Source organism: Rana temporaria, chromosome 1 (assembly GCF_905171775.1).
Source record: "Rana temporaria chromosome 1, aRanTem1.1, whole genome shotgun sequence".
Taxonomy (NCBI): Eukaryota; Metazoa; Chordata; class Amphibia; order Anura; family Ranidae; genus Rana; species Rana temporaria.
Window position 1 is genome coordinate 97,425,416 of NC_053489.1, and position 13,195 is coordinate 97,438,610.

The window sequence follows — 13,195 nt, forward strand, 5'->3', positions numbered from 1 at the left end:
TTGTGAATGGCGCTGGACGCCATTTACGTTCACGTCGAGGCAAATTACATCCTTGCGACGTCATTTGCCGCAATGCACGTCGGGAAATTTTAGGAACGGCGCATGCGCGGTACGTTCGACGCGGGAACGCACCTAATTTAAATGATCCACGCCCCCTACGGGATCATTTAAATTACGCGCGCTTACGCCGGCCACTTTTACGGAACGCCCCCGCAAATTACGGAGCTACTGCTTCGTGAATGAAGCGTAGCGCAAGTAATTTACGGAGGCATAGCGTAAAAACGGAGCGCTGCGCCTCCGTAAGAGTGCGCAGCCCTACCTGAATCTACCCCACTGTTTATTGGCTTTCTATAACTCTTCATCATAAATTCAGGATAAAAGCCCAAAATTTAAGAATTGGTCAGGTTTAAATAATTTTAGAAGCTCTTTGTTGCTTTACTCATAGGGGTTGATTTACTAAAGGCAAATGGACTGTGCACTTTGCAAAGTGCAGTTACCCTCTGCAAGTGCAGTTGCTCCAGAGCTTAGTAAATGAGGTAAGGTATGTAGAAGGAATGCAGAGCGCTGCAGGTGCCAGCTGTCTCAGGGGGAAACAGCAATAATCAGCCCAGAAAAGCCAATTCTTCCCGGATTGGGTTCAGCGAGGGGGATCAGAAAAGGGACATATGTTGTTCCTTTTTTATTTAATTTGATTCATATTGTACAGCACATTTCACAATCTGATGTTATTTATAAGATTTTATGCATATTTATGTTTTTTAAACATATGAAAGTGAGCAACCTGTAAGTGTGTTTTCTCCAGAGTATTTCTCATCCCTGCTTATCTTGTAGACCTGGAAAAAAAATAATTGAAAAATAAACGGTAAGTCAGTTAGCTTTATCTGCCTTATTTTTACTTTGATGATCGCTTAATGATCGCTGAGCACTTAGATGCATTTTTAGTGGTCAATGAGAACCTTCATGATTACATGGTGGTCACTCAACTCTTTGTTTGCTGAAAATGTTGATGATCATTTTAGTGTTCTCTTAGTGGCCTCTGATTACTTTGATGATCACTGTGATGATCGCGTGGTCTCTTAGCACTGCTGATCATCAGATGGTCACTGACCACCAATTACTTTATGAAGAGTTTTATGTTCTTGGAAATACCAAGCTAGGAAGGAAAAAAAATGGAATAGAGCCAGTGCCGGCCCAAGACATTGTGCTGCCTGGAACCAAGAATGAAATGCTGCCCCCCCCCCCCCAAAAAAAAAATAACGCCAACCAAAAGGCCCCCACATTCATTATTTTATATCATGATAACTAAAGGGGACCCGTCATGGCTCTATACATGTATAAAGGAGTATAAAGAGGACCTGTCATTGCTCTATACATGTATAGGAGTATAAAGAGGACCTGTCATTGCTCTATACATGTATAGGAGTATAAAGAGGACCTGTTATGGCTCTATACATGTATATAGAGGACCTGTCATTACTCTTTACATGTAAAGGAATATCAAGAGGACCTGTCATGGCTCTATAAATGTATATAGTACTATAAAGAGTACTTGATATGGCTCTATACATGTATAAAGGAGTATAACGAGGGCCTGTCATGGCTCTATAGATGTATAAAGAGAACCTGTCATGGCTCTATACATGTATAAAGAGGACCTGTCATGGCTCTATACATGTATATAGAGGACCTGTCGAGACTCTGTACATGTAAAGGAATATAAAGAGAACCTGCCATGGCTCTATAAATGTATATAGGAGTATAAAGAGGACCTGTCATGGCTCTATACATGTATAAAGGAGTATAACGAGGGCCTGTCATGGCTCTATACATGTATAAAGAAGTATAACGAGGGCCTGTCATGGCTCTATAGATGTATAAAGAGGGCCTGTCATGGCTCTATACATGCATATAGGCATATAAAAAGGACCTGCCATGGCTCTATACAAGTATCCAGGAGTATAAAGGGACCTGTGAATTGCCGGCGGCCACAATGTCTTTTGCGCAAACTAATCAATGTACGCTAATTGTGTTTTTTTTTGGTACCAAAAATATGTAGAACAATACATATTGGCCTAAACTGAAGAAAATAGTTTATTTTTCAAAATTTTGGGGATATTTATTATAGCAAAAAGTTAAAAATATATATATATATTTATAGCACAAAAAATAAAAACCGCAGAGGTGATCAAATATCACCAAAAGAAAGCTCTATTTGTGGGAAAAAAAGGACATCAATTTTATTTGGGTAGCGGAGCTGGCGGAATGGGCTGGCGGGCATCAGTATGCTGCCCCCCTAAAAGTGCTGCCTGGTACCCATGGTACCACCCGGTCCCATCATAGGGCCGGCCCTGAATAGAGCTGTTCTAAAGACGTAACAGGAGGTGAGAGTAAATCTCTTATGCCGTGTACACACGATCGGTCAAACCGATGAGAACGGTCTGATGGACCGTTTTCATCGGACCAAACCGATCGTGTGTGGGCCCCATCGGTTATTTATCCATATGTTTAAAAAAAGCAATCTTGTTTTAAATTTAACCGATGGACACCTAACCGATAGAACAAAACCGATCGTTAGTAGGCACGTCCATTGGTTAAAAATCCAGGCATGCTCAGAATCAAGTCGATGCATGCTTGGAAGCATTGAACTTCGTTTTTTTCAGCACGTCGTTGTGTGTTACGTCACCGCGTTCTGACACAATCGTTTTTTTAACTGATGGTGTGTAGGCACGACTGACCATCAGTCAGCTTCATCGGTTAACCGATGAAAACTGTCCATCAGACCGTTCTCATCGGATGGACCGATCGTGTGTACGCGGCATTAGAGAATGGAATTTCCATCTTAGATAGTTATGACCCATGGGAGGGTTGTCCCTCACCTCTAGCTCTGCTTGCTCTAGTGACACCTCAAAATGATTTCCCCCCCACTTTCTGCCTCTGCAACAATGGTAGGGCCAAACTGAGGTTTTGGCTCTTTCATGGGGACACAGACAGCAATAAAAAAACATCAAAGGGTCTCATCTTTTCATTCGCTATCCAAAGTTAAACAAAAATGTATTTCCATAAACTTTAAGCCTAGGGAGGATTTCGAATTTTTATTAACAGGCGATACAGCATGTAAAATAAGTATTGAGCACATCACCATTTTTCTAGGTAAATATATTTGTAAAGGTGCTATTGACACGAAATTTTCACTACATGTCGGTTACAACCCATGCAATCCATACATACAAAGAAACCAAAACGAATACATTCGGAAATTAAGTTATGTGTAATATAATGGGATAACACTGTGAAAAAGTATTGAACATGTGAAGAAAGGGAGGTGCAAAAGGCATGGAAAGCCAAGACACCAGCTGAATCTGTCTGTAATTAGGAAGCAATCCTGCCCCTTGTCAGTGAAAATTAATATCAGCTGGTTTAGTCTCAACTGATTGCCTATAAAAAAGGGTCTCATTACCAAGGTGTCACACAAGAAACATCCCATGATGGGTAAGAGCAAGGAGCTCTCTCAAGACCGTTGCAACCTTATTGTTGCAAAACATACTTATGGCATTGGTTACTGAAGGATTTCTAAACTTCTGAATGTTCCAGTGAGCACTGTTGGGGCCTTAATCCAGAAGTGGAAAGAACATAATTTCACTATAAGTCGGCAACGACCAGGTTCTCCTCGCAAAATTTCTGACAGAGGGGGGAAGAAGGGAGCAAATACCTCACAAAACTAGGTAATCTCTCACACTTCTGGGTAAGATTGCTGCAATTGTTGTGTGGCAATCTTTGCAATCTACGCAACATCTTTGCCAGTCTAAAGCTTCCCTCCCATCCCTTTGCATATTATTTTATATATATACTGTGATTCTGTACTACCCAAATATACTGCAGAAATCTCCCTCCACTGAGTCTGGCTGCAATAATTTTAACTGTGGGCAGCTGAAGCTGTTGCCTGTTCACTTCCTGCATTTACGCAGCCACACCTCCAGCTCTGAAGCTTTCATTGGCCCCCTTATAACTCACTCCCCTTCTTTTCTGGCAAGCTCTCACAAAAGTGAAAGAGAGAGCTGTACATGATGTCATAAGCCTAGGCTTTTTTTCCAGGGCTGTATAAGGTATTTACTGGCAGAAAAAGTTTTTACTATTCAAAGATACAACAAGGGTAGAGGATTTAATAGATGGAAAATTGAAAAAATGACTGAAGTTCTGCTTTAAGCAGCGGTTTTCCTCTTTAAGGAAACTAAGTTTAGCAACAAAGCTAGGAATTAGATATCATGTTTTACCAAGCTATCCCACACAGGGACAGACACCTTCTACTTCCATATAGCGAATTGTAAAAATCTGAAAATAAAAAATGTTGTGTGCATCAATTCTGAGGTTTGCCATTATTTCTAAGCATAGAGGGCTGCTTTCCTATTATTAAACTTAAAAAATTAGGTTGGCTTGATGCACCAGGCTTGGCCCCAGTAGACCTGATTATAGATAGGATATTGGGATAGAATGCTGTTGGTTTCTCAATGCTGATTGCCACTATCTGACTTTGGAGTGTGCAATATTAGTGCTCTATTGGCGCTATTTCTGTTTTCTGACACTAGGTGGGGCTGTTTGTTCTCTTTAGTGAGCTCTTTGCAGTTAGAAGCTGTAATTGCCTATTTGTTTTCTACTGTTTTGTACATTACAACTTTGCATTATTTTGTGTTTATGGAACATGTATGCTTGAATGTGTTTAAATAAAACTTTCTTCTTATTTAAAAATAAATAGAAATAAGGAAAAAATTTGTGAAATGCACCATCACTCAATACATTATTCCGAAAGACTGTTCCCCTGAGGCCTCGTACACACGACCGAGGAACTCGACGGGTGAAACACATCGTTTTCCTCGTCGAGTTCCTTGTGAAGCCGTCGAGAAACTCGACAAGCCAATTTTCTCCATTCCCGTCAAGGAAATAGAGAACATGCTCTCTTTTTGGCTCGTCAAGTTTTTTGACAGTTTCCTCAACGAAAATGTACACACGACCAGTTTCCTTGGCAAAAAAATATCTCCCAGCAAGTTTCTTGTTGGTTTTTGCCGAGAAACTCGGTCGTGTGTACGAGGCCTGAGAAAGAGTTGGTGGAGAAAGGGGAGTTTTGGCAGAGCTAAAGATATTTTGAAATTCGCATAGAGAATTGGCTTGATCAATGTTGGCCATTGATGAGCTAGGCTACTGAACCAAACACCTCAAATACTTTTTCCAGCAACTGTTCTGCTATTTAAAGCAAATATGCAATATGCAAATAGCTCACGCAAGAAAAGTAGTTTTACTTCTGACTGACTACTGGTCTATTTACTGGTTCTAGAGCAATCACATTACTCAGACTGAAGCTAAACGTGCTCAGCTTCTATGATTAGAAAGCACAGCCCAGAATCCTATGACTGGTTATTCGCTTGTAAGTGCTGAAGTGCTTTCACAGGTATGAATTCATTGAATACTGGAGCTATATGTATATAAAAAGGACAGATGATATAGCATGAATGCATTTGACAATAACAAAAGTATTAATACTTAAATTCATTCAGAAAATATGAATAAATAATACCCAATGCTTTGTTGCGTTGAACCAATCATATAACCCTCTATGGCTTAATAACAAAACGGTGTGGTAAATTAAATGAAGTCATGGGTTGATTTACTAAAGTCAAATAGACTATGCACTTTACAAAGTGAGCAGAAGCAGAAGTTCTGCTGACTTCAATCATTCAATCATGTGCAGCAAAAATACTGTTTTTTTTTTTTTTTTTTTAATTTTCTTTGCATGAGATTCTTTGCAAAGTGAAGTTGTACCTCATTTACTAAGCCATGGAGCACTTGCAGAGGACAACTTCACTGTGCACAGTGCACAGACTACTTACCTTTAGTAAATCAACCCCATAGAAACAAATGTGGTTTCATTCTGATTCTGCACAGAAATATTAAAGCGGTCTTACCTGTTTATTGTTGTCACTGCCACTGCAAAGCTTCTTGATGGACACAAAATGTCTAATTTTCCTAGTAATGTAAACAGTCAACAATTAGCCAATTACATCCGACTAGTTATCAACAATTCCATGCACATGACAATGTAGTAGACAGTCTTTTTATATAAATTGTATGTATATTTTGTAGGAAAAAGAGAAAATGTCATGTCAGCGAATCAATATAAAGGCTTAGCCAAAATGAGAGGAAAACCTAAATTTTATGGTAAAGGCCATTTGGTATCAGGAAACAGCATGGTAGTGTTTAAAACAGTGCTATTGTACATGTAGGCCTCATGCACTAAAAATCTCTATTTTCATAGTCTTACCTCCACTTTTATTAGAGCAATTTTACAGGGCATCTAAACATGACTTTTCATGAGTTAGAGCCAGAACATTCTGTAAAGTAAATGATGTGGTCAGACACTCTCCACCTCTCTACAAGTCTGTGTGAGGACACTTGTGATGAGATGTGTGGCTGTTACTCAGCTCTGCAAGCACAGATGACTGTAGAGGAGAGCAAAAAGCTGATTTGCTACCGTGTTTCCCCGAAAATTAGACCTACCCCGATAATAAGACCTAGCATGATTCTCAGGGAGGGCTGCAATATAAGCCCTACCCTGAAAATAAGCCCTAGTAAAAATCTGTATTTTTTTTTTTAAATCAAACTTGCATAATGATTACACCGCCGTAAGGTGTGCGTGTCTCTCTTTGCCGGAGGTCTTCTCCTCTCCTCTCCGCATAGCTGACGCTCACAGCCTCCCCCTTCCCCAGCACACGGAGCTGGCCGATACCAGCCTGACAGTGACTCCCCCCTTTGCACTCCTCCCGCCTGATGCCCACGGCCCCTCCCTTCTCAGCGCACGGAGCAAACGGGACACCGGCTCCCCCCTCCTCCATTCTCCTCCCACATGCGGCCCCCCACCTCAGTGTGCGGAGCGTGCCGACACCAACGGGACACCAGCTTCCCCCTCCTCCGTTCTCCTCCAGCATGCGGCCCTCCCTCTTCAGTGCACGGAGCATGCCGACACTAACGGGACACCGGCTTTCCCCTCCTCCGTTCTTCTCCCGCACGCGGCCCCCCCTCCTCAGTGCACGGAGCGTGCCGACACTAACGGGACACCGGCTTTCCCCTCCTCCGTTCTTCTCCCGCACGCGGCCCCGCCTCCTCAGTGCACGGAGCGGCCGACACCAGTGGCCGACTCCCGGAGCAGAGAACAAGAGCCCAAGCACACCATGCGACACCCAGGGGATCTGCAACAAAGGTATTTCCCACAAAACAATCACAAAGGGAGACACAATGCACCCCACACTGGCACAATTCCTACAAAACGAGTTACATAATTTTATAGGATGGATTTTAAGATGGTTTTTATGACAAAATACTGACTCCTGACCTGACGTGGAGGGGGAGGGGGAGAAGACTGGGGACACAGGAGATGGATAAATAACACAGCAGAAGCACTATGCAATCTATCATGCGTTAAAGGAAAAGGATTTTGTCTTTTTTTTTTTAGGGTTACAACCACTTTAAGATCATTGTACATATTGTAAATAAATAAGACATCCCCCCGAAAATAAGCCCTAGTGCGTTTTTGGTTGCCAAAATTAATATAAGACCCGGGCTTATTTTCGGGGAAACACGGTAGTTGTAAATCAGAAGTGGGATACAGGACTATAATGAGATAAAAATGTGAGAGACTTAAATTGGTCTTTAAAATTAATCTCCTCTTTTCCTTACTCATAATATACCTTTAGGCCGTGTTCACACTAGCTACGGCCATGGCTCGCAGCAGGGGGTCCGGTGCGTCACCCTGTTCCCCCGTTTCAGGGGGGAATCAGGTCTGAATTTGTGCCTAATTTTGGACCTGAAACAGAGCCAGAGAGGGCACAGGATCCTTTTCCAGTGCGAACTGCAGCCACCCCGGATGTCCATTAAGAGTCGGTCATAGTCTCTTGTCATGCAAATTTGCTTAAGCGTGAACCCAGCCTTACTCCTCACTTTGAATTTGCTGATGTTTTTATGTTAACCACAAAACAGGTCTAAAATGGTAAAATTAAGTTTAATATTTCCACTTTAAACTGAAATATGAAATTTTCTCTTCTGATCCTATTTTTTTTTTTTAAACCTAGTGACACAATATATCCCCCAGTTCACTGAGGACTCCTGTTTGAATATAACATTAAATAAGTGATCTTTAGAAAGCTGCACCTAGAATCATTAAAGGAAAAAAAGGTTTCTTAAATGAAATTTTAGCTAGTTAGTGTACTTGATGATGTCTACTCACCCTCCTTGACCGACTACAGGAGTGACTCTTACATGTTGCTGAATGCTGTCACCCGATTTCCGTCTTGCATAATAAATCCCTTGCCATTCCTTTCAGAAAAGTAAATATAAGTAATAAAAAGTTAAATAGAAGTGGTCACATCTTCACTTTAAGCTGTAGACATTTTGCTGTTGGGGCAGACTGGTAAGTTATGACAGCTTGTTGTAGGACATCCTCCGTCTTTTTTAGTAAAGTAGTGCAAGGAAGAATAGTGTGCAAATAGCAGTCAGCCACATCAACCAACAGGATTTCAGTTCACTGGAGTCAGGTCGTTGAATAATATGTTGTGTGGTTACATTTATTACATTACTCTAAAGCTGGCCAAAGACAGATAAAATTCAAAATGAAAATCCTTGGGAAAATTTGTACGAAAATTCTCAGAACATTTAAATGTTGTTCAAAAGATTTCATTTGCTTTTAACATTTGATTTTGTAATGAATGGACTTTACAAGACTAAACCCACATGCACTGTTAAATGTTTGTTAATTCAAGAAGATTTTCATCCCCCTTCTTAAAGCGGTGGTTCACCCTCAGTGACACGATTTTACCATCGAGACAGGCATTGTAGCGCGAGCTACAGTATGTCTGTCCCGATTTTTTTACCCCCGTACTCACTGTGTACTCGTACATTATAGATTTCGGCTCCCGCGGGGAATGGGCGTGCCTATGGAGAGGGAGGATGATTGACGGCCGGCCCTGGCACGTCACTCTCCCCGAAGACAGCCGGAGTAGGTCTCGGCTCTTCACGGCGCCTGCGCACAGGCTATGCGCAGGCGCCGTGAAGAGCCAAGCCTATTTCGGCTATTTCCGGAGAAGCGTGACGCGCCAGAGCCGGCCGTCAATCATCCTCCGTCTCCATAGGCACGCCCATTCCCGAGGGGAGTCGGTATCTTCGATGTACGAGTACACGGTGAGTACGGGGATAAAAAAATCGGGACAGGCATACTGTAGCTCGCACTACAATGCCTGATTTTATGGTAGAAGAATTTATTTTTATTTTTTTGGGGTTTATAGGGTGAACCCCCGCTTTAAGATTTTCTCATCAGTACCCTCGAAAACCAACACTGATTTGACACTAATGATTAAAAAGACCATTCATAGAACATTTTTTTCCTATGAATTTTCTAAATTCTACCCATCTATGGCCAGCTTTACTGGCTTACTGAATACAGGTTGATCAGGCATTTGGATGACAATTTTAGAAGGATATTATAATGTTGTGTTTTGATGCAACCAATGCTATCTGTGTGCTTACCTTTCCCTTTTTGATGCATGTATTGATGGTATCTAAAAGGTCTGCTCGGTTCTTGTCACTCTTTGGCAATTCTATCAGTTCTTTCCCCAGGAGTTCCTCTTTGGTATAGCCCATCATCCGCTCAAAAGCTGGATTAATATACTGACAAGTTATAATTGTAATTAGAACTGTGAAGTTATTAAGAGCTTGCATAAACATTTAAATAATAATTATAATAATTAAAGCTAAGCAAATTTCCAAGAATCTGGTTGATGACGTCAATCTTTTTTTGGAGTAGTAGAGTGTTTTGTTAGCTATACTCTTTATTGGTTAAGTTAAAGTAGAGCTATAGTCAATTTCTTTTTATATTGGATAGAATAGGGGAGGGTTATAACCCCTGTCAGTTTTTATCTGACATCTGTGTCCTATTGGGGAAATTTCCTTTTACTTGTTCCATAGCAAAAACAGGAAGTGAGAAGAAATCCCTTGGGGCCTCCCAAATCATGACGCCATTGGAAGATTTCCCCTAATTACTATTCTGGGGACAACCTAAAATTTGGGATTTTCTTTTACCTTTACTTTCAATTATAATAAACAGAACAAATAAAGAGGGTTAATCTCCCTTACAGAGGTGGAGGTAGACCTGACAGGTATTGTAATCCATCTCCACCCAAAGATCAAAAACGAAAAAAAAAAAAGTTATGCCTTTGGTTATACTTTAGGTTTTTAAAGGTGTGACCTTTAGATCCCTTCTCCAGGTTCTATAAATCCAGGCTTTAAAACTATATATATTTTTTTACCTAAATGTTGTTTTCTTTAATGCTGGTCAGTCTTACAGTTGATCATGGGACTCTTTAAAGTGATTGAAAAGTCAATTTTTTTTTATACAGCAATAACAAACGTTTTCTTGTTCATACATCACGGGACACAGAGCCATTGATAATTACATAGTGGGTTAGATATTCACCACAGGTGATTGGACACTGGTAACCCTAATTACAAGGCAAGTTCCTCCCCTATATAACCCCTCACATATGAAGAGTACCTCAGTTTTTTCCCCAGTGTCTAAGGTGGTTGGTCACGTTGAACATGTGCCAAGAAGAAAGCTCTGGTTTTCTGCGGAGACCTAGGAGCTATACAACCAGATCCATACCTTGGGCTAATACTACAAAACACCTAAGATGGATGGCACCTGGGCCTCGTGTAAGGAAGAAATGAGGTTTGCCTGTAATGTCTCTCTTTGGAGGTCTGGGCTCCAGGCTTTGGTGTACTAATACAACACAAAAAGTTCTGGCAGAGTCTTCTACAGATCCAGGTAAGAGGATCCTGTAAGGGGAACCCATGAGTCTGAAGGTTGGCACAACGCTACCCGCCGTGATGGGTGAAGGCTGGATATGCTATTTTTGCTTTCCTGCGGCGGGGATAAAGTGAAGATAATTTTGTTTTAAAATGTTATCTTCTGTGAGTAGGCATGTCTTACCTGGTTTGCGCCACCAGAGGGAGTAAGTTACATACCTGGTGTACTCTTACATGCCATCCAGGGACACGCTCAGTGAAGTCGGTCTGTTTTTAAACACTACTCACCTCCTCCGCTGCAGGCTATGCCACATACACATAAGAGGGGTCTCAAGAAGCCCACAGTAGTCTGTTCTCTCCCCTTCACTCCTGGCCACCACCAAGGCGAGCAGCGCGGGAGCGCACTCTGAAGCTGTCAGATGACAGGGGGAAGAGGGGGAGGGGCGTGGTTGCTAGTACCTGGGTGCATGCACGGCTCTCCATGTGCAGATGCCAAGAGGCTTGTATTTTAAAGCCCAGTGCGCCAGAGCCTTCTGTAAGTGGTGTGGAACAGAGCTGTGGGCTGTTAGCATCCCAGGGGATCGGATCAGGCAAACCTAAGACACCTACTTGGCAACAGGTTGTGCAGTGAGCTGATATATGTATATTGTAAAGCCTCGTACACACGACCGAGGAACTCGACAGGCGAAACACATCGTTTTCCTCGTCGAGTTCCTTGTTAGGCTGTCGAGGAAATAGAGAACTTGCTCTCTTTTTTGCTGGTTTTTGCCGAGAAACTCGGTCGTGTGTACGAGGCCTAAGACTTTTGGAACAGCAGTGATTGCATTTATACTAGTACCTCTGCTTTGCAGCTTAAGGACTATGTCTCCCAGTAATAGGGGGTCAGGGGCAAATAAAAGAGGCTCTAAAAGATCCCTGTTTAGTGCTAAGGGTTCTGTACATGCCTGCAGATCATCATCACCTCCTGACAAACATGGTAGCACCCTCACAGAATGAACATGTACCCCTGTGAGGCTTTGCAGCTTCTCCTAATGTTGCAGTTCATGTATGTGCCACTGAGGACACTCTAAAGGTTGCTTTGGATGACTTAGAAGGAAGAATTGCTACATTAATCGCAACCTTCGTAAAAGATAGCAGAAAGCAGGGTAGGTCCCCTTCATGTGCTCTGGCTCTCTCATCAGATGAGCATTCTGAGGGTGAAAAATCCCTATCTGGAGATGAGGATCAGGTACAGTCTGAGGACTTAGAGGATGAGAAGATTCCTTCTACCTCTCAGGTGCTTAAAATGCAGAGATGGTGCGTACCACATACGAGTTGCTCCCTGCTGTGGCTGCCATGTCCTCTGTTTCTTCCTTGGGGTCTCGGAAATCCCCACAGGCTGCCTGTACCTTTGCAATTCATCCCTTGTTGGAGAAATTGATGTATGATGACTGGGTTCACCCAGATAAACTGTGTTTTCCTCCTAAAAAGTTTTCCCTCCTTTACCCTATGGAGGAAGGTTTCACCAAGAAATGGGGGGTGCTGGCTATAGACGCAACTATTTCTTGTGTAAACAAAAACCTGACCTGTCCTGTAGACAATGCTCAGGGCTTCAAAGATCCAACTGATAAAAACTGGAATCTTTGCTTAAATCCTCCTCATCCATGGCTGGTGCAGTGTGCAGACGGCAGTTGCAGCAATTGGTGAAGGCTACAAGAAGATCAGCAAAGCTTTACTTAGTCAGAATACTGTAGAAAAAGTGATACAAAATTTAGCACGATGGAACTGCAACCATCTCACAGAGACGTCTAGGATGTCCACAGATGTTAACACCTCCGCAGGAGAGTCTTCTGATGAGAAGTGTTGAAGAAACCGCCATGCAAGTTTACTGCAGTTAGCTAAAGAAGTAGAAAGCCAAACTGGGGTGATTGTTTCCCGTGACACAATACAGCGTCACTGCAGAGGAATGGCATGCATGGGTGTCCTCCACGAAGGAAGCCTCTACTAAAGTCATGCACAAAAAAGCCCACCTAGAATTTACAAGGGCCCATGCTGAAAAAGAAGAAGACTAATGGGACTCCATACTCTGAAGTGATGAGACCAAGATACATGTTTTTGTAACGGATGGCTTTAAAATTGTATGGCGTTGCAAAGGTGAGGAGTACAAAAAAAATTGATGGTGCCTGCAGTGAAAGATGGTGGTGGCAGTGTCCTTCTATGGGGCTGCATGAGTGCTGTTGGTGTCGGGAAGCTGCATTTCATTGATAAAATCATGAATTCATAGAAGTACTGCTATATATTGAAAGAGAAGATGCTACCATCACTCCGTACCCTTGGTTGTCAGCCCTAGGGTTCCACCAGAAGTTGCTAGGATATT

General features: G+C 42.2%; 1 protein-coding gene across 2 annotated transcripts in view; it reads right to left on the bottom strand.

Moving 5' to 3' along the window:
* The window catches only part of PDE8B (phosphodiesterase 8B), a 120,724-nt gene that overhangs the window by 60,685 nt on the left and 46,844 nt on the right, over window positions 1–13,195 (bottom strand). For both annotated transcript variants that reach the window (XM_040340900.1, XM_040340909.1), the window contains 4 exons: window positions 9,565–9,705; window positions 8,270–8,358; window positions 5,955–6,015; window positions 782–833 (listed from right to left, as the gene is read on the bottom strand). In XM_040340900.1, coding sequence (XP_040196834.1) covers window positions 782–833; window positions 5,955–6,015; window positions 8,270–8,358; window positions 9,565–9,705 — 343 coding nt within the window. The remainder of the gene's footprint in view (window positions 1–781; window positions 834–5,954; window positions 6,016–8,269; window positions 8,359–9,564; window positions 9,706–13,195) is intronic.